Here is a 26,098-nt window from a genome sequence, read left to right as displayed (position 1 = left end):
AGCTGTGCTTGTTGCACTGGATTCAAACTCACCACAGTGGTAAGGAGGGCAGCACCTGTCTGTGCTGTTTGCATCGACTGTGAAGACCTCTCCCTCCTGGCAGGTAGGAATAGTGTCTGAGCAGGACCCACACACTGTTTACAAATTCAACAGAACAATTACTTTAAATCAGAAACACAGTCGCACCATACCAACATATGTGGTACTGTATGAGTCTATAAAATATAATATAACCACCTTTTATATATGTGCAACTGTATAGGAAACATATTCACACTATACCAATGTCTATTAATACAGATAACCACTGTATTACATATGTACAAATATATAATAACATATATGATTTATACAACCTCGATTTTCAATTGGATGGTCAGGAATAGGCTGGAATACTGTTTTCTCGTAGTTACTGGTGATGTTTAAGGCCTGTGTCCGGTGACATTAGAACTTACTGCAGATGTAAGCCATGCAGCAGCTCCCCTCAGTCCGGGTAGCAATCAAGGTCTGGTCATCTCTGCATGTTGGAATGTCAGACTCACACCTGTCTGGGTCACACTCTAAAGAAACAAACAGAATATATGAACATAGCCAAATACTTTTTTTTATATAGTGTTGAAGTTGCCTCTCATCTTAAAATCTACTGTATAGTAAATATGGACTGGAGAGGAGGCTGATAGTGGGAAATTATCGACCCCGAGGGAAGAACTATACAGTAGTTACCACCAGGGGACTATACTGCCCAAAGCCACAGGCTGAGGGCATTGTCCCCTGGAGGTAACTGTAGTTCTTCCTGAGACACTGAATCTGAGGATCATTAAAGTTTTAGGATTCATACATCTTTACAGAGGAATTACTACGTATTAACAGTACTGTATTTATATATTTAATCAGATAAAACTATGCTTACCACATATATAATCTGGACAACAGGAGTAATCTCTGTAGTAGGAAACGAGTTTTTCGCCATATTTACACTCTGGAGCATACTGGTCACATAGCGTCTGATTGCAAACTAGACAAAAAATAAATTATAAATAAAAAAAGCAACTACTTACTGACCCATGTTGCTACATACAATAGTCTTTTATTAAAGTATTGCACTAGAACAGTACAACTGTAGCTAGTGGTATGAACAAATTATATAAGGGAGGTAATACTCGCTCAGATTAGATAGATGGCTCTATAGTACATACCACAAGCTTTCTGGGGACAGCAGCTTTTATCATCAGCCAGACTAACGGTCACTTCTCCAGCCTTGCTACAGACAGGCTCCGGCACCTCGGTGCAGTTATACTCCACTGGGATGATGGAGTCATTGTCACATTTGTACATGCAGCAGCCATCCTTTGAGGCCTTCCAGACCTCTCCTGACGCGTGAGGAGTCCCAAAGCTGTCCGTACAAGCTGTAATGATGGAGATCTAAGTTTACATGCAACAGATTTTATATGGTTTACCCCACTTTTGAAATGTGTTTATATGTTTGATCACCCATGTTTTCTTTTGATACACGATTTGCTGTATGACTGTTTGGATGAAGAATCTTGGCTGTTTTTTTGGAGTTTCTTACTACCCGTTTACATGGAGAATCAGCTTAATTCTGTAGAGTATGTGAAAACTAATATGGTGAATTTTCCTTGCTTTTTCTTGTCTCAGTTCTCTATGAGCACTGGTGAATAATGCTTATAAAACAAGAAAACTGTTTATGGCCTTTACTGTAAGCACATACCACACTTTTCACTGGGAATACAGAGAGCAGAGTATGGGCGATGAAGGAGTGTTCCCTCTGGACAAACACAGCCCTCAGTTAGTCCCGAGCATTCCTCTGGATCCGAATCAAACTCGTGGTTTGGGCAAGTCTTGGCATTGCATGCTGGCAAACAGGCTTGGTATCTTAACTCTGGAGGGCACATGAACGCTGAGAGAGGGAAAAAAAGAAGGTAAATTGAAATTTGGAACATTTAATCAATCAATAACTTAATAGTCATTGCGATTGATTTTTTTAAAAGTGATTACTTACAGCAGTAGTCAGGACTCCTCCACTCTATGCAGATACTGAACTTGTGACAGGCAGCCACATACGCAGCCAGTGCTGTGCAGGGGCTCTTCACATACTCTGCATCCCGAACCCACACTTCACAAAACATTTTGGGTGGGACCTAATAAACCAAAATGAGACCCCATCAGTAACAAGTAACTCTTTTCAAATCAAAGATTTGGTCTGATATTCCACAGTGAGCAAATTGGCCCACATTGGTACATTTACTATGAATAACACCAGTGGTTTGAGAAGGCAGGAAACTAATGTTTAGTGTATACGGCATAATACACTCCCTCTTGCTACTTTCTAAATAGGTACAGTAAACAGGCTAAATTAAATCTTTACAGAACCTGGTCCAAAGACGAAAGGCTGTTTCAGCTTGAATCCCCTAGGACATAAAAGGCAAAGTAGATGTGGATAACTACAAGGTCAAACCAGTGTTTCAAAGGGTAAACTTACAAAAGCATGGCAGCTGCTGAAGGTCTGGTTGCTGAGCATGCTTAAGCATTCAGAGCAGTCGCTGGTGGAGCAGTTCACTTCCCGGCGGCGGTTCTGTCCCATGAAGCTTGTTGTGTTTGGCACTTGCCAGCTGTCAATAAATACTGTTGGGTCCTCACTTTCGCTCACAGTTGTCCCATTGAACAATGTGAGGTCATTAGCTGGGTCTCCATCACAGCAACCTGCAGAAAGTTGGTATATCAAAAGCAAATGTAATATACCATGACATCCACGTACGGCAGGTGTCAACACTTGTTTAAAAAGGCATTATATATATATATATCTATAATATATCTTATAGATATATATATATATATATTATATGATTAATATATATATATATTTCTATGATATTTGTTGGCTGCACATAATAACGGTTTATCCAATACATACCGCACAATCCCATTGTGGTGAGCTTGTGGCTGGGACTGTCTGTCTCAATGACCATCATTCCTGTGCTGTGAAACCACTGGATCTTGAGTCCAGCTGGGGTCTTAATTAAATACATGTTACCAGTGTCCAAGATTTCAAATCCATTTTTCCTAAAGCGTGGCCGCGCATACCTTGAGTTCACATACAACTTTTTTTTTTTTTTTTTGGGGGGGGGGGGGGGGGGGGGGGGGGGGGGGGGGGGGGGGGGGGGGGGGGGGGGGGGATAAAATATATATTATAATTGCATGTTATTGTTTGTTTATTCTTTCAAATCTCAATAAAAGGCTTTCACAATATAATAATATACAGAATCCTGAATAATATCAACTTTCTGAAAATGTTAAAATATCTTAAATTAATATTTTGTTGTATCCTCTTGGAATAGGGTGCTGTATTTATTATAATAACAACCTAGCAATGTGTGATATATCATAATGAAAGCATGGTAACGCATAGGTAAGCATTGTAAAGACTAGTGAATTATGGTAAAGCACAGTAACCAAAAGACGTACCCTTCTCTGTAGACGATCAATCAGCACGTGATGTGCTTTGTGTGTTATATTGAGAGCTATCAGGCACAGGTTAGTGAAATTCCATAGAAGCTGTGATGCAACATAAAAAAAAGAAAATATCAGAATTAAAGGTGTGCTCTTTTTGTGAAAATTGGACATCTTTAAACAAATAAAGACGTTTCTTTTAAAAACCATTCAATGACATTTTATAAAGGATTTAACCCATCATATGATAAATTATGTACCAACAAAAAACACCTTTACTCATATAAATAACTTGAGTTGCTTTAAAATATATATACAGTACTGGTGTAGGTGTGAAAAAATGCTGTAAAGTAAGAATGCTTTCAAAAATAGACATGTTAATAGATTATATTTATCAATTAACTAAATTCAAAGTGAATGAACAGAAGAAAAATCATAAATCAAATCCATATTTGGTGTGACCACCCTTTGCCTTCAAAACAGCATCAATTCTTCTAGGTACACTTGCACAAAGTAAGGGATTTTGTAGGCATATAGTCAGGTGTATGATTAAACAATTATACCAAACAGGTGCTAATGATCATCAATTCAATATGTAGGTTGAAACACAATCATTAACTGAAACAGAAACAGCTGTGTAGGAGGAATAAAACTGGGTGAGGAACAGCCAAACTCAGCTAACAAGGTGAGGTTGCTGAAGACAGTTTACTGTCAAAAGTCATACACCATGGCACGACTGAGCACAGCAACAAGACATAAGGTACTTATACTGCATCAGCAAGGTCTCTCCCAGGCAGAAATTTCAAGGCAGACAGGGGTTTCCAGATGTGCTGTCTAAGCTCTTTTGAAGAAGCACAAAGAAAGTGGCAACACTGAGGACCGTAGACGCAGTGGTCGGCCAAGGAAACTTACTGCAGCAGATGAAAGACACATCATGCTTACTTCCCTTCGCAATCGGAAGATGTCCAGCAGTGCCATCAGCTCAGAATTGGCAGAAAACAGTGGGACCCTGGTACACCCATCTACTGTCCTGAGAAGTCTGGTCAGAAGTGGCCTTCATGGAAGACTTGCGGCCAAAAAGCCATACCTCCGACGTGGAAACAAGGCCAAGCAACTCAACTATGCATGAAAACCCATGAACTGGGGTGCAGAAAAATGGCAGCAGGTGCTCTGGACTGATGAGTCAACATTTGAAATATTTGCCTGTAGCAGAAGGCAGTTTGTTCGCCGAAGGGCTGGAGAGCGGTACATGAATGAGTGTCTGCAGGCAACAGTGAAGCATGGTAGAGGTTCCCTGCAAGTTTGGGGCTGCATTTCTGCAAATGGAGTTGGGGATTTGGTCAGAATTAATGGTCTCCTCAATGCTGAGAAGTACAGGCAGATACTTATCCATCATGCAATACCATCAGGGAGGCATCTAATTGGCCCCAAATTTATTCTGCAGCATGACAATGACCCCAAACATACAGCGAAAGTCATTAAGAACTATCATCGGCATAAAGAAGAACAAGGAGTCCTGCAAGTGATGGTATGACCCCCACAGGGGCCTGATCTCAACACTATCGAGTCTGTCTGGGATTACATGAAGAGAGAGAAGCAAATGAGGCTGTGGTTAGTTCTCCAAGATGTTTGGGCCAACCTACCTGCCGAGTTCCTTCAAAAACTGTGTGCAAGTGTACCGAGAAGAATTGATGCTGTTTTGAAGGTGGTCACACCAAATATTGATTTGATGTAGATTTTTCTTCTGTTCACTCACTTTGCATTTTGTTAATTGATAAATATAAACCATTAACATGTCTATTTTTGAAAGCATTCTTACTTTATAGCATTTTTTAACACCTGCCTAAAACTTTTGCACAGTACTGTATATAAATTAACAAAACCAAATACATACTAAAAACATTCTAAAAAGTATAACTGTAAATCCAATGGTTTTAAAAAAACTTATAGCACACTCATCCATCTATGATGGACTTTTACAAACATGTTAAACCAACAAGCAATGCTTCATGTGAAGTTAAGAATTAAAAAAGTTTAAAAACAGAAAAATATACCGTGTCTGAGCTTTGGCACTCTTGAACCTGAATGCTTACGGTTTCGTTTGGCAGCTGAGTTACAATATAGGAAGCTGCTTTATAAATGGCCACACTATTACCATCAAAGGTAATAATGTTTAAATCTGGGAAAACAGAGCAGCGACCTAGGGAAATACATTGATAAAAGAGCAATGTTAGAATGGGAAAAGCTTGCATTGTATTTCAATAAAACTCCAAGTCTTGCTTAGCCTGATCTAAAACTGTACTGCAGTACCACTGCCCGATTAAATGTGCTTTCCTTGATTCTATTAGGAAGCAATGCACCTAAAAAACCTGTTAATAAAATTAGGCTGCTCATGTGACATTGGTATGGTTCATAATTTGCAGATTGTGTTATAGAAATGTAGCCAAAGCAAAGTTTGTTCATACTAATCCTTGTACTGAATTCACAGCTTTATCCATTTTCTTTTTTTGACTAATATCTTTTAGTACTATATTCTCATTACTGTATTTTTTCTATGTTTTGTAATGCTATCAAATCTCAGTACAAAACAAAAGACATTTATATCTGCACCTGTAAAATGCGACCATTTTTGCTAATTTAAAAAAAAAAAGATCTAAAGTATCAGTTACATGTAACACTGAACTGTGCTCCATAGGCAGGTTTCAGAACTTACAGGGGCAATCCCACTGTGGACAGCACTTGTCACCGTTCACCAGTATAGCAAATCCCAGGAGACCACAATTAGGAGGCGTTGCATTGTAGGGACAATTCTGGGATTTATTGAACAGCATCAGTTGTCCATTCATGCAGACATATTTTGTGCATTCATCAATTAGCTCAGAATATTGAGGCTGTAAAAAAAATATAATTTAACAAATCAATTTTTTTTTTTTTTTTTTTAAATAACAAAGCTAACCGCAGCTTTGACACTCTTGCTTCCTAAGCTACTGTACTGCATTTACATTCTACCGAAAAACTACCACAAAACATAGTATATAAAAGGACCAGCTTTATAACTCTGACTTCCTACAGTATGTACAGCAATTCTAGGTTTATGCTGAATTCACAAACACACCATTGTAGCCTGTATTTAATTTTATGCATTTTACACTGAAGTACTGTATATTATCACGTGTCAACATAAATTACTTACAGTGCACATCTTGGTTGATGTAACTAAAGTAGTTGTTGTTGTATGATCACTTGTTGACTGAGGTGATAATGGTATCAATGTTTCATTGCTGCTGAGTAGGGGTGCTGTTGTCTGAGTGGACCAGTACTCTGTTGCATTTGTATATGAGGTGGAGGTTGATACTGATGGCCCTGATACAGAAGAACTCTGTGTTTGAGCTGTTGTTACTGGTATTGATGAAGCTGGTGAAACAGTACTAAGAACAGATACAGTCATATTGCTAACAGCTTCTTTAGATGTTGTTAACCAGTATTCAGAAGAAGTGGTCCTCAGACTCTCTGCAGCTGTGGTAGCATTTGGAGTAACCTGAGTAGTTGCAGCAGTTGATTCTAGTGTAGAAGCCGGCTGTTTTGTTGTTTGACCAGTACCGGTTCTTGGTAGAGTTGTTTTATATGAGGACGTAGTGGAGGTTTGGGCTGCAGTTGTAATAGATGTTGTTGTTTCTTTACCAGTTGTGGCTGGTATTGTGGTATTAAGTACAGCAGTGACGCTCGCTGTCGTGACTGGTTTGGATGGAGTGACTGCTTGGGTTGTCTGCTTTTCTGTCCATATGGTAGTGGTAGCTGCAGTTGTGACAGTACTTGCTGTGACTGGAGAGTAGATTAGTGAAGTGGTATGAGTAGAAAGAGGTACTGTCGTTGTTGATACAGTTACCTCTTCAGTGGGGGTTTTGCCTATAGTTGTCCATTTTTCTTTCGGTGTTTCTGTAGATGAAGTGGACTGTGTGGTTGGATGAGGTGTTGTACTCAAAGTGGGTTTTGGTGTTGGAGATGTGGTTGTAACGGTGCTCGCTGTTTCAGGTGCCACCTGTGAAGTACCCATTGTTCTCAAAGTTACAGCTGGTGTTGGTGCATGCGATTCAGAAGATGCACTTAACAGTGTTGTAGACACCTCTTGTTTTGGAAGAACAGTAGATGCTCCTTCCTTTCCTGTAACTGCTGTAGCATTTGTTACCTCAGTTTTCAGTTGAGAAGTGGTTAGAGATGACAATTTAGAAGTTACAGGTGTCTGAACAAGCAGAGTTTCTGATGAAGTTGTCACTTTCCTTGTAGATAGAGTTGAACCAAGCAGCTGAACAGTTGTGGACAGTAATACTGGTGCTTTTGCCTTAGTTGTACCAGATGAAAAGGGAGTTGTCCCGGCTGTACTTTTTATGGTAGAAAAAACAGATCTGGTGGTTGCTGTAGTTGTTGGTTCAGAGGTGAACATGGATTGTGAAGTAACAGTCTGCAAACTGGTGGTAGATGGTTCTATTAAAGTTGTTGAGGAAGTGTGGCTAGTTGTAGAGCTGCTTTGCACTGTTTCTGCAGCTGTATCTGGATATGGGGTGGCTGGCTTGGCTGAGTGCTCAGCTGTGCTCTTTTCTGTTGGGTATCCTGTTGTTAATGAAGTTCCATCTAGGAGAGTTTGGTAGAGAGATGTTGTCTTGGAGGTGGTTAACTGTGGTAATGATGGTACAGTAGCTACGGTAGAAACTAACTCTTCAGAGGTTAGTGAAGGTGTGGTACTGGGGTGCATAACAGGCTTTGTGGAGAATATATAACCCGTTGTTGTAGTCTCTGCAGTATGTTCTGTTGAGCCTGGATATGTTGGGGTGGTGGAGCTCGTTACTGATTTTGATACAGCACTAGATGTAATGGAGGTTATTGTTGTCCAGACCTTCTCAGAAGCCATTGAATACAGTGTTACTTTTACTGTTGTCTCAGATTTAGTAGGTTCTAAGGTAGTTTTAGAGAGTTCAGTTAGGAATGGATACACTGTGGGGGTCCTTAATGTTGTGATATTTTTGTCCACCTTATCCACTGTGTGCAACGTCACTAGGGTTGTTTTTGTCAACTCAGCAGATGTCGATTCAACTGTTTCTGCTGTAGTTTCTTCAGTTGATGCAGAAATGGTGGTTTTGGTGGTTTCCGCACCTACTTGATGAGTAGATGATGATGTCTCAGTTGAAGCAATTGTCGTTGGAGGTGACTCTGGTGTGGTTCTGCCCATCTCTGTGGAAACTAAAGGTACAGCTGAAGCAGGGGTTGTTTTGACCCTTTCTATTGGATATGCAGTTGCTTTTGTTGTGGTTGTAAGTTTAGTAGGGAATGATGAAGTGGTTTTCTCAGTCATAAGTCCTACAGTAGTCTGTGTGTATGCTGAAGGATATGCAGTTGTTTCTAATGACACTGTTGGTCCTGCAGAAACTGTAGAAGCTGCCAAAGATTCAGATACAGTTAGATGTGCCGTAGATGCTATTGTTTCTTCAGTTTCAAATGGAGATACATATATTGTACTTTCTGAAGTTACTGTTTTAGTAGTTAGTGGTGTCTTAATTTCTTGTGCTGTTGTTTTTACAGTTTCAAGGGGAGATACATATGTAGTACTTTTTGAAGTTGTTGATTCTGTAAAAAGTGGGGGTTTGGTTTTCATAGTAGCATGTGTAGTTTTTCCAGTCTCAACTGGAGAATAACCAAGGCTTTGTAAAGTTGTTAGTTGAGTAGAAAGTTGAGGTTTAGTCTCTACACTTGTAAGTGTTGTTTTTCCAGTCTCAACTGGAGGAGAATAACCAGGGCTTTGTGAAGTTATTCCTTCAGTAGTAAGGGGTAATTTGGTGTCTGGAGTGGTATATGCTGATGTTTTTACAGTTTTAAATGGAGAAGAGTATGCTGTACTTTCAGAAGTCAGGGGTTTAGTAGTCAGTGGAGAAATAGTTTTATCCGCCACCTTTGTACCGGTATCTACATACACTGTTGTAGGGGCCACTGTTGCAGAAGATGTTTCTGTAAATCTTGAAGTCCCTGGTTGTTTTGTTGGCCCTGTGCTGGTGGTTGTGTAAACAGGTAAACCAGTTACTTCAGCTGAAGACACTGTTGTCTTTTCTGTCTCCTCGAGAGGTCGGGGGGATGTGCTTGTAAGTATTGTGGTGGCTTTGGATTGTGGTTCTATGGTACTTGCGGTCCAGTCCACTGTAGGAAGCAACTCTGTTTCTGGCACTGCAGAAATAGCTGTCACTTTGGAGGTTTCTGGTAGTTTAGTAGTTGTGGTCTGCAAAAATGCACCAGCTGCAGAAGAGGCAGTTGTGATTTCTGTGGTTGTTTCTGTGGTGTATGGAGAACTTGGTGTAGGCTGAAGCTCACTTGTGCTAACCGGGGTGCTAGTTGAAGTCGCAGATGTTTTTGCAGTTGTCTCGAATGACTCAGTAACCGACGTCAAGTTGGATACTGTCGGTGAAAAAGTAACCGTTCCTTCAGGTTTGGTGAATTTAGGTGCCTGTGTTGTGATAGTTGTAAAAAATGATTCTGTTGTATCATTTCCCGGCATGGTCTGAATGGTAGGACCTAAAGGTTTGGGTGAGATGGTCGTCATGGAAGAGGCTTCTGGTGGTGTTGGGGGGGTGCGTTGTGTTTCTGTTGTGGTTCGTGCTGCAGCAGTGGGTGCAGTGGTGGGCAGGGTTGAACCCAGTGAAACAGTAGCTTTAACAGAGGGTGAAGTGACAGCTCCAGGTGTTGATACTGTGCTTTGGGGAGTGATTGGGTCAACAGCAACTGCTGGCTTAATGCCTGGGGATAAATAATAAAACAACTGTTAGATAAGTACAGATATTTAAGAAAAAAAAAAAAAACTAAATGCATTACTTGTGGCAGAAGTAAAATCCTAGCACCCGTGCTTTGGCATCTAAGATTATTGCTTAAAGCTTAATTAAACAGATGCTGGAATGAATATTTCAACTTCTAAGAAACTTGATATTTTACAGTGATGATGTAATATACACTGGGCTCAACGAATAAGCCGAAGAGCACGTGCAAAGTGTAGTTTTTACTGTATTAATATCATGATAATCTTTCACCCTGCTGGGGAGAGAAGAAAGTGTTCATTGAAGCCAATTTTTTTTTTTTTTATTCAATGTTGTAAATAATGTCAGCCCTTAAAAAAAAATAAAAAATAAAGAGCTATTAATTTAGACAAGTATCTGAATATTTTAAGTTTATCTCCTTTGTTTTTAAGGTAATTTGATAGGGTACCAGGTTTATTTTTCATTTGGGATTTCTTTACTGTAATATGTTACTTATGGTACATTTTCTTCAGCTAATTCAAATAATAATAACAAAAAATAATATTTGTTTGAATTTTGAAAGAATATTCTGACATAAAATATTGCTTACAGTCCTGGAGGTAGACGCATCTTTGGGTTACTTCATCCAGCACCATGTTGTGTGGGCATTGTGGCATACATCCTTCCACTCTGAAAGAGGAAACACTTTTTATTGATTCTTATAAAACCCTTAGATTTCAACTCATACGTATTCACTTGACCAAAAAAAGTCACTCTAGCGGATTAATAGTTGAAGATCTATTGCCCTCTGATGTCACGCAGAGGTTAACAATCAACAAGACTATTGCCCTCTAAAATCACAGGTTAAAAAGAACTTTCAATTTTAAAAAGAACATACAACTTTGAATAACTAACTGGTGCTTAATATTAAATAAATGTAGAAAAGTAAACTAAAAAGGTGTTTGCCATTATGGAGGCGTATACAAATTTACAAGTTAATCCAAGTTACAAGCTTTCATAGAACAGCTACTGTACATCAACCTGAATAAAAGTAAATGTATAGAAACCATATGTAGGCTGCAAGCTATTGCACATTTATTGTATAAGTACGATAGCAGGGCTATTAATAAGAGGTCAAAACAAACTGACTATCAATACTTACAACAAAACTGAATTTACAGGTTGTTTTCTTTTTTTATATAGTTACCAGTACTTTACTAAAATATTCTAAAGAATAAATGTAGGTGTTTGATGAGAATGAAAAATATATCCTTTCACGTTCATTGAAATTAAGAATTCATAAAAATGATTTCCCCACATACTTTGGGATTGTGTTACAGGCCTTTCCTGCAGGGTCGCTACAAGTTTTGAAGCATGCACTCACACAGGCATCATATCTCCACTGACAGGTAGAATGGGATGGGAATTCAGCTTCTAGAAAAAAATACAAACACATAACTGCATCTTAATGATAATACATAGGAAAATTGCTGCAGAATCCCGGTTGGCAGTGACTGTTCCAGAAGAAGATGCATAGGAAGTGCTTACAAAAGGTCCTAGAAATAACTATACTTCTGCAAGCTCACAAAGCAACTTTATTTCAGTGAAGACACTACCTTCTACATAATGTCATGTGCATACAAGAGTTGCAAAACAAAAAAAGTATAGACTAAATATACAAAGCTGTAATGTAAAATGCATATACTGCCCTCTACTGTTCCTAAGAGTATTTTAATACTTGTTTCAACCATGTCTGCTTGGTCTTTACAATTTAAAACACATTTAAAACAGAATTGTCACTGATTTTACACAAAAAGGACAATTCTGAAAGAACAACTGAACTGTTAATGTTACATAACTAGTACCAAAACAACTGTCACAGCTTTTTGTCTATTAACTTTCCAAGTTGTTACTGGTTTTGTGAGTTTTCTTTTCCTTTCAAAATAAACTGTCCCATTATACCTATACATTGTATATATATATATATATATATATATATATATATATATATATATATATATATATATATATATATATATATATATATTTTTAAACAACATCAGCTAACCATAATGATTGCTTTTACCACATTTACAGTAAATTAAAGAATATTTTGTGTGTACTATATCACTTAATTAGAAGTACTAAAAATGCATTATATAACATAAATGTAACTCAGACGACTTTGGACAAAGATTTCTCGTTGAAATGTTTATATCATTTTATAACTAAGTTAATGAAAATTGTTTTCTAAACTTTCTCTAAGCTTAGATTGTGTATTTAAACACAGGCCAGCAAACCCTTATAGGAAAAACACTTTCACAAACATCAAGTCCTGTTAAATTAATCAAAACTGGACAATCAGACTAACAGTTGTAAGAGTAAGTTTGGGCTGTCAGAAGATTCCCTATTATTCTGTCCTGAATACTCATCCTCTCCGTCCTCTGGGATTGCTGCACCCCCAATGGACCTTCTCAGATCTAATATGCCAGGCATTTACAGCAGTCAGCAGGAAACCCAATCTGCTTTTGCCTCTGCACTCTGGTGTAACTTTTCCATTAACTAAAACAAATGCTGATATATTTTTAGACTGTGTAATTACCCTGCCTCAGCAGGCCAGGCCTGCAGAAGTGTGTTGGGGAAAGGTTTGAGTCCCATGTTGCTTTGCTTTTACATCTCAGAAATCTGAGCCCTCGGATGTGGTAATTAATGAAATGCCTCACAATCATTTGTTTGTCATTTGTTTTAGTTTTCCATTGGCATAGATCAGATTTTTGGCATAAAGAGCTGGAGAGCGAGGTCTTTACATTTTAAATGGCATACCAGTTTATGTTACTGCATCACCACCGAGGGTCGCAGCTCGGTTTTAGGCCGCTACCCCTTACCCCTTCCCTTAAGATTAAAGAGAAGACCGAATTCTTCCTAGTGCCTTTTTAGAAGAGGGGCTTGACTTTAATGTTTTTTTTAACATCCTTAGCTGCAGACCATGCATGCTGCCTCTCAAGATCTCAACATCCCCATGATTAAAGACATTTGCCGGTGGACAACAGGCATTTGGCACTGACAAAACCTGTCATTTCTGTGGAGTTGGAGTGTGCCAGTCAACAGCTGCATAGGTCTGCCTTTACAGTGCAATTCAAAACATAAGCAGACTCACAATGCAGCCATTAACACATGCATTGATTGTTTTGTTAACAGCAGACTATGAAACATATACCAGTGGGTGACTTTGTCTCAATGCAGTCCTTGTTCTATGTTTTAAGTGTCAGAGGACCCACTGTAAGATGCTGTTACTTTTCAATTAGAATATTTAGATCCTCATTGTCCTCAAAACTGTTTTCCCTTTGAAAATATTAACAAATGGACCACAGACTCCTTTTCCTCTTTACTTTCTTTATAAGGCTGTTGCATGTTTTAAATGTTCTTGATTTGTATCTAATATTACATATTTTAAAGCCCCTGTTCCTTATCATTTCAAGCATAACACCACCTGAAAACTTTTGGACATTCATAAAGTTACCAGTAGTATATTGCAGTGGGCATGATGTTTGTTTTGCAAGTCTGGCTGTTTTTTTTTTTAGTTTTTCTTTTTCTTTTACAATGTCTGTTTTCACAATGATATCTAACCCTAACCCATCTCATCCATGACAAGAAAAATAAAAACTGCTAATTATTTTACTGACCTTCAAGTTTAAAAAGGGTTGCCTGCCTGAAGCCTCCAGAGTGGTTATATTTCATTAGATGGATGGAAGACAACATGTAGTGAACAAAGAACCCAGGTTTCATGTAGGACTCAAAGGAATCATAGCCTGCAAGCCAAGTGTCCTTATGAATAATAAACGTAGACGCCTCTTGAAATCGCTCACTCTCTTCCCACTTGCTCACACGGAGGTATCCACTGGGTCCCAAATGCAGGAAATAATTTGGCCTTTCCGCAGACTCTAATGAAACTAGGGTTGTATCTGAGAAATAAAAAATATACATTTAAAAGAAAAACCATCTCTATTGGCAAGTGTTTTTTTTGTTTTGTTTTGTTTTGTTTTTTAAATGGTGTTATTGTTGAAATTGAGATTCAGTTAGAAAGTAATACAAAGTTTATGTAATGCAGCACCCTAATTTTATAGTACAGATCAGAAACAGCTATCTTGAAAGTAGAATATAGATTACATACTGTATATCATGTCTATAGATAGGGACACCTGTTACATAGGGGAATACATATTCAGAGGTAGAAATACTTAGTGGTATTATATATATAGATATAATATATATATATATATATATATATATATTATATATATATATATATTTCTGATAGATAGGCCCTGATGTTAGACAATGGCCACATTACACATTATTGGGACATATTGGCAGTAACATTTTTTTTCTCTTTTTTTTCTCTTATTTTTTTTCTCTTTTTGTGTTTTCCCTGTGTTATAACCTGAACAGTTGCCTTCTTAAGATGAAATCGTACACTTAACCTATTTGATCTATGTAATTAATGCTGTTGATTTCTTGTCCTTTCATTCACTTTTTATTTTAATTGTGTCAGCAGAGCATTGCTATAGAGAGACGTTAACAAACACATGGGCCATGCACCCAACAGTGTTGATAGTCTATAGTCTGACTTGCATTGTATCTGTGCTAACTGCAGCTTTTTAGAAGCAAATGTTAATTTGAGATCAGCTATTTGTACACATTATACCTCCAAATGTGTTACTTTCACAGTGGGGAACACCTGTTCCTACTACCATGTAAACTGGCACCCTGAAAAACAGAATCACCCAGCCCATAAAATACAGGAGGGAGTTATACTCTTATTTACCACTTGAAAATTGCACATACGTTCTCAGTGTGCACAATGCAATGACATGCCATGTTGACGAGAGTGAGTGAATGTGATTCCAGTGTGCGCTCACCATGTGGTCTGGACCTGGACAATCCTGGGGTCAGCATAAAGAGCATGGCCACTCCTGGAAAGGAGACGGCTCCCTGTACTGGGAAAGCAGCACCGCCAGAGAAATTGGCTGCCAAGACTGTTTCACTCTCCAAGTAAGTGACTAGTTTGAAAGGGCCTTTTCCCAGAACTGGGGAGAAAAGTAATGCGTTACTGAATGCCATAGCATAATTCTTTTCAAGTAACTTGGTTGTTATTTTGGATATCAGAAATCCCTTCTCAAATAGAAATGTATTAACATCTTTGACTTAGGATTTTCTTTTACAACATAAATTGAGAGCAGCATCGTTTTAGAAATAAAGATCTACTGCCCTCTAGAGGTCTAACAGCAATTCTCTAGATATTGTCTCCTGTTGCAGGTTCCACCTTTTGTAAAGCAATTGTCTTCCATAATAAACATAGTTAGATGTTGAAAAATATCTAGCAAATGCATAATTTACATTTAATATGAAACATGTATAACAGATAGGCTGAATAATAATAATATTTAAAAAGTTACCTTTGTTGTAAAATTCACAATCGTACGCTGCAAAAGACAAAAAGATAATATTGTGTGTGTGTTAAATGTTGCTAACATACAGGATTTTTCAGCTAAACATTTTAACATAATAATAATAATAATAATAATAATAATAATAATAATAATAATAATAATAATAATTCACAAAAATATGAAAAATAACAGGGATGACAACAGAAGTAACCATAGATACACAAATTATCATGCAGTTTCAAGGTGTGACAGACCCAGCGACCCTGGGTAGTTTTTCCAGTTGATATTCTGAGCAGTCAGTAAACTAGCTTCAATAATGCTTACGGCAGACAGTGGGTGAGCGCCAGTCGACGGCTATTCCTTGTTGACAGCAGCGATGTGCGTAGGCCGAGACGCTGGTGCAGAAACATTCACAGTCCCCCCCATGATTACAGCCACAGGTGTCTGTGAGGCAGTTCATATAAAACCAGGTGACATCAACCTGTTCGTTAAAAATGGTCAGACATGTTATTTCTGTGTTGGTTTGCTATTGTGCGACTTAGTAGATGCCGAAGTATACATTTCATAAAAATAATACAATTAAAATATTTTTTCATTAATGTTTATTCAGGTGGAGCGCACCATTATATTAGACAGCAAGCAATGTATAAGGAAAGCATTTTGACTCCTTTAGTGTTAATTCTAGAAAGAGTCTTACATGATAAATTAACTAAGTCAGTGCAAGCAACATATTTTCTTGTTTGTTTGTTTTCTGTGAAAGACTGTGTGGCTTAAAACCTGTGATCGCCTTGTTGGATTGATCTGAAATGTGTGTGTGTGTGGGGGGGGGGGGCGGTTACTAATAAATTTAAAATGATTTGCATGTGTGTATTGGTGTGAATTGCTGTGTTAAGCAAACATCCTTGTAGGTACTGTGCTAACAAAAGTGGGCACCTGAAATCTATTTCAGGTTAAGGTCATATAAACTTGCTATTCTTTGAATGGTTCAATGAAATGGTCTTATGCATATTAATACTTCTCCTAGTCATGGGTTCTAGGCTAGCTAGATTAAACAAGCCTGATGGCCTCAGCTCAACCCTGGACCCACACCACCAAACTAACACTTGAAAACAGCTGAACCAGCAAAGAACGATACCCCCCTTCGTCTAGAAGTGGGTGGTCCCGCCCCCAGGTCAGGGCTGAGGTGTGTTGGCAAGCAGAGTCACAGACTAGGGAAGTCTACTCTGCAGCTGCCCTCAAGTTACTGGCATTTGCCAAATGGAAGAACAACCTATTAAAACATTTTATAACAGATTGCTATACCTAGATGCAAGCAAGCAGGACATTCATATTAACAGCAGCGTCCATTTAATCAAACTTTACATTAAAGAGGGTGAATGGTCAGAGAGTAACGAGGTTACGAATGTTTAATAAAAAATGAAAGATTTGCAAGCTAGGTTTGATACACTTTTGGCTGGAATGCCTGCTGCGGAGAAACTGGTCCATGCCTTTGTCTCATCCACAGACTTAAACAAATTGTTCAAAACTCAGCAGCCAGGGTTTTGACAAGGCCTTGATCTGGTGATCATATTACCCCTGTTCTGGAATCCTTACATTGGCTTCCTGTTAAGTTTCGCACTGATTTTAAAATCTTGCTATTGACTTTTAAGGCTTTGAAGGGTGTGTCTCTATTTATACCTCTAGACGCAATTTGCGGTCCACTGATTTGGACTCTTATGTGTCCCCACGACCAGATTACGAATGAGGGTGATCGAGATTTCTGTTCCTATGCCCCTAGGTTGTAGCATGCCCTTCCAAAAGACTCTGAATCTTTGGGGTTTCTTTTAAATCTCGCCATTAAAACGTATTTGTTTAAACTGGCTTTTTTTCAGTTTTTATATTTTTCTTATTGTTTATTTTAATTTTGTGTTTTTATGCACAGCACTTTGTGGAGGCTTATTATTATTATTATTATTATTATTATTATTATTATTATTATTATTAAATGGCCTTGCTTCCTACCGACAAGCTCCTGTAAACAACTTGGTTAATCTCAGTGGAACCCTGCAAAAACAGATTTTAAAATACAAACAGAAAGGCTCTTAAATATGTTGTTTCACCCAAATAATTGTGTATAATGTTAACCTGTAGCCTGTATCAGAAGGCAGTAATGCACAGAGAAGTACATAAATGAACATCTGATCAATGCAAGTTGTGACGAGCTCAGAATAGACAAAGCAAAGGTAATCCTAAGGCTCCCATGAATGTCATTAAAAATTTTACATATCGTATAATCTTTGTATTACATGCTGCACAAAATGTCAAATAAATAAACTTGTCTGCACTCAGTTAAGTGACCCAGAGTTTCTCTTGTTGTGTTAGAAAAGCCTTTATAGGTTCACACGTCAGAGCTGTATCCCAGAAGTACACTCCTCAGAAGCTTTAGCATTTTACTCTGTCTTGCTTCACATCCACTAGACTCAGGGCTTATCAAAGAGTCTTTTAATTTAAACCTATGAAGGATCCCTTTCCATGTTGGGAAGTAAGAGCTGTACTGTGAAGTATAAACTCCATACTTCTGAGCTTATGGTGGGGGTGGACATCTGATATGAGTCCTAAAACCAGCAACCTAGTGAACTGCATGCATTAGCAGTGTCTCTGCCTCATGAGACATTCTTCTCAGACAGGTCGGAATGTACACCTAGAGTAATCCCAAATTCCTGCCTAAACCTGTTCTGAATAGCTATTGCAGGTTAGAGTGTTCTAATAGAGCACACTACCAACTAGAAATAGAAAAGAAAAAGCTTGTTGTTAAAATTTGTTCAGGTGACAATCTAATACACCACAACAGTGGGACTGGTTAAAACAGTTGGCAGAGCTATAGTGTGTGTATATATGTACAAAAAGGAACTGCAGTTTTAAGACCCCTCCTCCTCTCAAAGCCCTCTCAAAGATTGAGGATTTATGAGTGACAAAGTCCATGTTCTGCTTGAGTTGATACGATTGGATATGGTTGAAACAGCTGTTTAAGTTCTTAGGTTTCTGGCAAAGATATGAGTCAATGTTCTGTTCTTAAAAAATCTCTCTCTCTTTCTCTAGCTCTCTCTCTCTCTCTCTCTCTCTCTCTCTCTCTCTCTCTCTCTCTCTCTCTCTCTAATAATTAAGGAGATCACTACAAGACTTTCAACTGATTCCTATTTGATTACATTTGGAGCCGTCAAGGTCTATTTAGTAATTGTAAGAACTATGACGAAACTTGCTCCTAACTTAAATGGCCAATTATTGTAACAGTTCTGAGCTCTTATGCTAATTTCTAAGCCCCATTGCTTCAGAAATTCAGTCTGTAGAAGTGATTGAAACAAGTCGGTAAGTGGAACGGATAGTAAGCCTGGTAAATAATGATCTGAGCGGAGACGGCAACGGAGAATATAGAGAACGCCCACAATAGGATTTTAAACAGGGAAGACATGAAATATTCTGACATTTTAGATGCTCTAAACTGCCCTTTAAATATAACAAGCAGACCATTTAAGTCCTACACAATTCAATACAAAACATGTACAATACAAAACAGGTTTTAAAAAAAAATGTAAGCATTATTACTTATACTCACCACAGGGTGGCAGGCTTGAAAAACTTCACTCAGCAGGATCCTGCACTCCCTCTTGGCAAATGGCTCCCTTAGAGGATTCATGCTGCAAGGGTTGCGGATATCAGGGCTGTTCACACACTAATTGGAAAACAAAAACACTGGAAAGTCAACAAAAAATTATAGTATAATTAATATGTCATACACTTTAAAACACTTGAATCTTAAAGAAAGTAAAAATAATTCCAAATGTGTTTCACTAGTGATGCACAGTATACCATTCAGAAGGTGATCAATTATTTATAGAATTGTGAATTGATCAAAATTCAAAATATTATCATTTATGCAGAAAAGGAATGTGACGAGCATGCTTTTACATATTTTTTTTTTGAGCATTTTGAAGATTCCATTGTCTGATCTATGAAATTTAGTCCAGTGGGGGAGGGGGGGGGGGGACCATTTTCCAGGGAGGACCAAATTTCACGTGACATTAGCTCTTGGTACAGTAATGCTGCTGGCGTGTGCATCCCAACACTGAGTTGAGTTGCGTGATCCTTATTTAATCTGAAGTAATATAATATAAGCACAACGCTGTTCAGATACATTATTACCTCTGCAGCTGTCCAGCTCTTCCCAAACTCCTGCGGTGTTGCAGATTCAATGTTTTCAGGGGTTCGCATTTCGTTTACTGTCTTCAGGTCAAAATTCCCACAGAGTCCAGTCAATTTACCCTTAAAAAAAAGTAATGTCAGCAATATTAACCTTTGCAATGTTTTCCTTCATAACAACAAAATGATAATGTAGTTAATTAAACTATATCTCTGGCCCATTGTCACTCCTGTTCTGTGTCCTGTATTACCATCAGATTTGATAACATACGACACAAGCTTTCTCTAAAACCAGAGAAAAATCGTCACCATGTAAAGTTATGTTTTCCCCAATTTGGTCAGGATGCTTTCCTCCTTTAAAAGTGCAATACTGCTATTTATTAACCTTTGCTCTGTACTGTACTTTGATCTATGAACGAATGAACAAATGAACGAATGAACAAATTAACGAATGAATGAATGAATGAATGAACGAATGAATGAATGAACCAATGAATGAATGAATCAATCAATCAATCAATGAACGAATGAATGAATGAATGCTCACCTGCCAGCGAGGTCCAACCTGGATATGTATGGTTGTTTTTCTGTCCCAAAGCACAGTAACATCTTCGGTAGGGATATGGATAATGGTGTAATAACCTGCTTGCCATATAAATACAGGTTGCCTCTTATCTATCAGACTTGAGGGGTTCTGTTCAAGAAGCAATATACATAATTAAGAATGGCAAACACAAATTCCAATGAGGCTGCTATTTCTTTATAGTCAATACCTGCATTTTAATTGGAAGATATTTAACAAAAATAGCTCAGAAGTAAGACATTGAAAATGGACATCTAGTTCCTTGAAGTTTTATTTATGGCTATGAGTTATAGATGAAGTACCACAACCTACTGGTTTTCCACTGTCATTGTCAAACACGATGAACGACCTCCCGATGTTGATTAATAACGATTTCCTACAGATGACTCCACTTTCATAGCAATCCACATTTTCTGCAGAGACGCTCATAGTTAAATCGATATTACTCTGTAAGGGGAAAAAACAGATATACATTATAGCTATAAGCAAGAGAAGGTTGTGTGTGTGTGTGTGTGTGTCAATTTTAATGATCTAAACAGCGATAGATCTAAATATTGCAGCTCTTTAACTCTGTATTAATCCATCTAGGGATTTCTTTATTTCATTTAAACTTTACTTATACCTCAAAACAGATTTTTGTTTCAAAAGTTTTAAACAGTTTATGAGATTTGGCCCCAGTGTTTAATAATTGCCCTTACAAAGGTTTCCCAGAGTAAAAACATAGCAAAGTGTAATAAAGCACGGGGAAAGCATGGTAAAGCATATGCAAGCATTGTAAAGCAAAGTGAGGTATGATAAAGCATATACAAAAAAAACACAGCACACCAACTATGGTAAATGCATAGTATGACCACAAGAAAAGCATGGTAAAAATGGAAGAATACCATCAAACATGCCATAGCAAACTTTTATAATGGTAATTACATTTGTCTATTACACCATCATCTTTGATATAGTAAAAAAAAAATACACAGAATCTAACATGCTCTATATAACTACATTCTGTACTGTGTACTGTTCTGTGTAACTGTACTTTGAAATAGAAGCAAGTTTCCTCATAGTTCTTACCTTTACTAAATAGACCTTGCAAGCTCCAATGTAATCAAATAGGAGTCCATCAAAAGTCCTGTAGTGGCGATCTCCGTAAACTGTGCACATTGATGGGCATGGATGGAAGATGCATTGAAATGATCCATGCTGGCAAACACTAAAAAGCGTATTATTATTCTTCAAACCTTTGCAAATCTGACAGAAAGACCAGTTATAACCAAGTAATGCTAAAACTCCTCTCATTTTTAATGGATCTGTAAATAATTTCCTTTATAGCGAGGCTACAATTATCCACAAAAAGTGTAGAGGTGATTGCCAAATATTGAATCACCATTTTATACTTCAGTAAGCTGTCATCCTTATCTTTTCTTCCTACACTGCTGCAAGAATCTCCAAGATGAATGGGAAAGATGGGCTTCTCTATGACTGTGTTCACCGTGAAATCATTTACTGTATCCCCAGAAGGAAAAGTCAAGTCACAAAAAACTTAGCGGGCTTGAAGCTTTTACAGCAGACAAAGGGACTGGATGATCAAGTGACCTTCCCCACAGTTAGTCTGTGCAATCTGGGTTCAAATCAAGCCCAAGCGGGAAATAATTTTCAAAAATATTACTGAAATGCTATATTATTTGACCATTTTTTAATAAATCAAAGAAAACACATATTAAACACACACAAAGAATGAACAGTAAATAATACATACAAAATGTTCTATTTGTTTCATTGGTAGGAAAATATTCTAGAGCAGTGGTCCTCTCTTAAACTTTGCAGGTTCACTATTACCAATAATGAAGCAATGCCACTTTCACTATTATACTACAACCTTTTAAAGTTATTTATTTACCTCGATTTGTCTGACATCATCATTGTCGTGAAATGAAAGAGTAAGCTTTGAGAGCAGGGCTCAAGCATCAATGTGAAACGTTTCATCATCAGCAAGCACTGGTTATAGAACAGGTGTCATTAATTATCTTTTCTGTTACTAACAGCAGAATGACTGACCTCCATAGTAAAAATGGGAGAGCCGTGTCTGGGTGTATAATCATTTTGAATCCCCAGAGATTTAAAATTACTTTTTTTTTTCCTCACACTTTCCCCAAGTCAAGTAAGGCAGGACTTTCCCCCTTCATAAATTCTGTTGAAAATATCCCTGTTACTCAAATAGCCCAGTCTAGAAAGCATGTAATATGAAAATTAATGTAATTACAAAGGTTAAGAAAAATATAAAATAGGTGTAATTGTAACACTGTAACATTACTAAATTAAGTAGACCATGTGTTATCATTACAGTACAGTGAAAAATAGACTTGTAATTTCATACCACTCCTTCAGCAGTCATGTAGGAAAAAATGCTTCAGATTTGCTGGCTGGCTGGTTAGTGATCACGTCTCTGGCAAATTTAGTGGATGTGCAAATTAAAATTAAAGTACAGGTCCACACCTTGGTAGCATCAGGGCTTTATATTACAAGGACCACTGTTTTAGATGCAGGATTTATGTTTCAAATTGAGATTCCTCCAAATTATTTTTAGGTACAAAATATCATGCAGTCAAAACATACACATGTACCATTAATTCATTGGGTGTATACTTACCAGCTGTGACATGGAGAAGTTACTTTGTCCCCAGGATAATATTCTTTTCCTTTCCACAAACACGGACACGCAACAGGTTCAAAGCACTCATCACCATGTTTCAAAAACCTACAAATTAAAACAGAATAAACAATATTAATTACATTAAGTACTGTAGTTCATGCATTGGCCAAGGAGTACTGTATTAGTAAAACTACATGGATTACTTCTTGGGTTTCTCAATACTCTTTAGTACAAATCATTCTTTTCTTTTTCATTAAGAAGGGAATAATTAAGTAAAAAAAAAGTTGAGATATTTGATTGAGGGGCTTGTGTAAGTAGCCTTAGATTTATTTATCTATTTATTTTTTACTCATTTTACTATAATTGGTACTTTTTCCTTTCAGAAAAAAAAAAAAAAAAAAAAAAAAGGAACTTGGAATGTCTGTAGAAATGACTAATCAATCTAGTGCTCAATTTTTAAAATAACAGTATGATTCTGGAAAAGTAAAAGCAAACAAAAAAAAAAAAAAAAAATTCATTAAGAATTTGATACAAGTATTAAGAAAGCATCCAAAAAAATAATAACCAATAATATGAATATAAAAAATAGGAAGTTATTTAAGAAGCTTTTTTTTTTTTTCTGAGAGGAACAAACTCTAAATCAAATGTTCTTTGTTTCATTTCCCAATTTATTTTGTTTCCAAAATGCTAAAGACGTACCTGATACTAACCTTGTAATACTCAGAAGTGAAATATTCCCACTGCCATGTTCACAGACAATAAAGCAACACATTCACAAGAGTCAGAACAAACCAAAGGTTCATCTGCGTAATGTTACACCCGAGATAAAGCGGTGTTAACAGGGTTCTTTATTACCAGGCCAAGAAAACAGATCAAAGAATTTACAACAATTCATCCTTTAGCTACTAAATCATCTGATTATTATCTTTTAAGTAAGTCATATTTTATAAAATAATTTAAAAAGTAGATGCACATTGTAAGGTATGAGCTATAGCCAATGTATTTTTGTTCACGTACACGTTTTACTTAGAGTCTTCTATGTTCTTAGATGCATATATGTATTATGAATACAGTCCAATATGCTGTACTTTTTAAATTTGGATCGATATAAGACATTAAGAGTATTAATTAATCATGAATGCATGTCTGCTGCAGCAATCATTATCAGTTCTATGCAATAATCGACCTGGGCGACAGTTAGAACTCCCAAACCAAATGCAAGCGCTCTTAATGAAAGACAAGATCAATTATTTACAGGAAATGGCTGCTGCAGAGGGTACTAATGATATAATAAACCAAACTAATGTTTTTCTTGCATGCAGACATTTTTTAAAATATGTTTTAAGGTTATATCGCAGGCTGCTTGAAATTGATGTCGCTGCTTAAAGAGATTGCCTAGACTTTAAAGTCCTTTTAGCTTTTAGAGAGCACTTACCTTTAAAATAATGGTCTCTCTACTCAGAACCTGACTGGCTAAGATGTGTAAGTTTTATAATATAAATGTGAGTAGTATCTGAAACCAATCATGAAATTCAAGAACAGGGAAAATATGTACCATGTATTGCAAAGCAACAGCATGCAATAGCTTCATCGTTGACTCAATCTAACTGCAAGTCTCTATCTCTAAGTAGCAAATGACCTGTAAAATAACAGTAGTCGAAACAAAGCAAGACTCCAATCAAATTGCATATCTTCCAGATGGTAAAACAACAGCAAGTATCTGCTGTATTTTGGAGTACCCTTCACTAAAGAGGCTTTTGCCCCAGTCTTAATTGAACTTTAATGAAAATAAATAAACCAGTTATTGAATTGATCAAAAATTGTAGTGGTTCTAAATACTGTTGGTGTTTAAACCACAATGATGTTCTGTAATTCATTGTTTGACATATTTGTACAGGTAAAAATACACGTAGGAGACTCACAATGCTAGACGTTTGGCTTTCACAGTCATGGATGTGATACACAAATGGTGCTGATGTTTATATCAATTGAATACACCCCAATGACTCTAAAGTTGTTTGCTCCTACTTTTGTAAGGTGGGTTTCCCTTTTCATAGATGGCAAGACCTTACCTTTAGTTCTCACCCACACCCCTACCCCCGTAAAATACAAAACTGCAGTACATGTCACTTCAAAAGAACTGGAAAGGTGCTGAAGTATAAACATACATTTGGCTACAGTCGCTTTATCTTCTATACTAAAAACACAGCATTTTTACAATAACAGCTTCTTGTAAAGGGCTTAATAAAATAGAAGCAAACCTGTTCTAGCCACAAAGGGCACTTAACTGCATTGGGGCATGCTGCCATAATTATAAATTAATTTCTACTAAACTGCTTATTTAATTTTATGGTTGAGGGCTTTTTAATGAGGAATAACACCCCTCCCCACCCCAAACCTGTAGCTGACTTTTCTAGTGTACATTGGTTTTGCCAGTTATTAAATCTGTAAAGAATTTTACAATATGGAAGTGAAGAAAAGTGTTCTCACTGTAGATGACTCATTCTGCACCACTTCTGCCAACTAATTAACTGGGTTAGCAGTTTAGGAATACTATTACAGGGTGCAATATTAAACAATGTAACATGTATGCTTATTTTATGAGGCAACAGCTTATACAGTAGGCTTGGTAAGCCTCTGGCCAGGATGAAGTAAGCAACTTGCAGAATGGCCACATTTATTCCATTTACCCTGTGGAATTCCGTAACTAATGTAACAATTGAATAACGCTCCGATATCTATACACATTTTAAGAAAACAAAACAAATGTCTTCATACAACACAGGGTAGCAATCACATTGATAATTTTATTTTAAAAAATCTCCAAAAAGCATGACTAAATTGTACCCTAGCTCTAGTAATTGTATCAGCTAGTTTACCAGGATAGAGAAATAACAATAGGCTTTAAAAAAAATATAAAACCAAGTCTAACTAAGGTAACATTGAGGTGCCCATGATTAAGGTTAATCATGCCAAATATGTTTTAAATGTGTGTCAAGTCAGG

At 37.2% G+C, this 26,098-nt stretch overlaps 1 protein-coding gene across 1 annotated transcript in view; it reads right to left on the bottom strand.

Annotated features, from left to right (window-relative positions):
- The window catches only part of otog (otogelin), a 52,208-nt gene that overhangs the window by 6,076 nt on the left and 20,034 nt on the right, over positions 1-26,098 (bottom strand). Inside the window, exons 21-43 of the mRNA XM_041276374.1 lie at positions 23,092-23,199; positions 21,516-21,654; positions 20,760-20,894; positions 20,412-20,558; positions 19,868-19,987; positions 19,281-19,397; positions 16,013-16,169; positions 15,695-15,721; positions 15,158-15,325; positions 13,922-14,200; positions 9,358-10,245; positions 6,662-8,097; positions 6,182-6,359; positions 5,523-5,668; positions 3,484-3,573; positions 2,933-3,119; positions 2,501-2,721; positions 2,021-2,159; positions 1,730-1,918; positions 1,197-1,406; positions 911-1,015; positions 456-560; positions 33-134 (exon numbers count right to left, since the gene is read on the bottom strand). Coding sequence (XP_041132308.1) covers positions 33-134; positions 456-560; positions 911-1,015; positions 1,197-1,406; positions 1,730-1,918; positions 2,021-2,159; positions 2,501-2,721; positions 2,933-3,119; positions 3,484-3,573; positions 5,523-5,668; positions 6,182-6,359; positions 6,662-8,097; positions 9,358-10,245; positions 13,922-14,200; positions 15,158-15,325; positions 15,695-15,721; positions 16,013-16,169; positions 19,281-19,397; positions 19,868-19,987; positions 20,412-20,558; positions 20,760-20,894; positions 21,516-21,654; positions 23,092-23,199 — 5,393 coding nt within the window. The remainder of the gene's footprint in view (positions 1-32; positions 135-455; positions 561-910; positions 1,016-1,196; positions 1,407-1,729; positions 1,919-2,020; positions 2,160-2,500; positions 2,722-2,932; positions 3,120-3,483; positions 3,574-5,522; positions 5,669-6,181; positions 6,360-6,661; positions 8,098-9,357; positions 10,246-13,921; positions 14,201-15,157; positions 15,326-15,694; positions 15,722-16,012; positions 16,170-19,280; positions 19,398-19,867; positions 19,988-20,411; positions 20,559-20,759; positions 20,895-21,515; positions 21,655-23,091; positions 23,200-26,098) is intronic.

This window comes from Polyodon spathula, chromosome 17, assembly GCF_017654505.1.
Source record: "Polyodon spathula isolate WHYD16114869_AA chromosome 17, ASM1765450v1, whole genome shotgun sequence".
NCBI lineage: Eukaryota > Metazoa > Chordata > Actinopteri > Acipenseriformes > Polyodontidae > Polyodon > Polyodon spathula.
The sequence above is the reverse complement of the archived record's forward strand: the minus strand, read 5'-3'. Positions and strand labels throughout refer to the sequence as shown.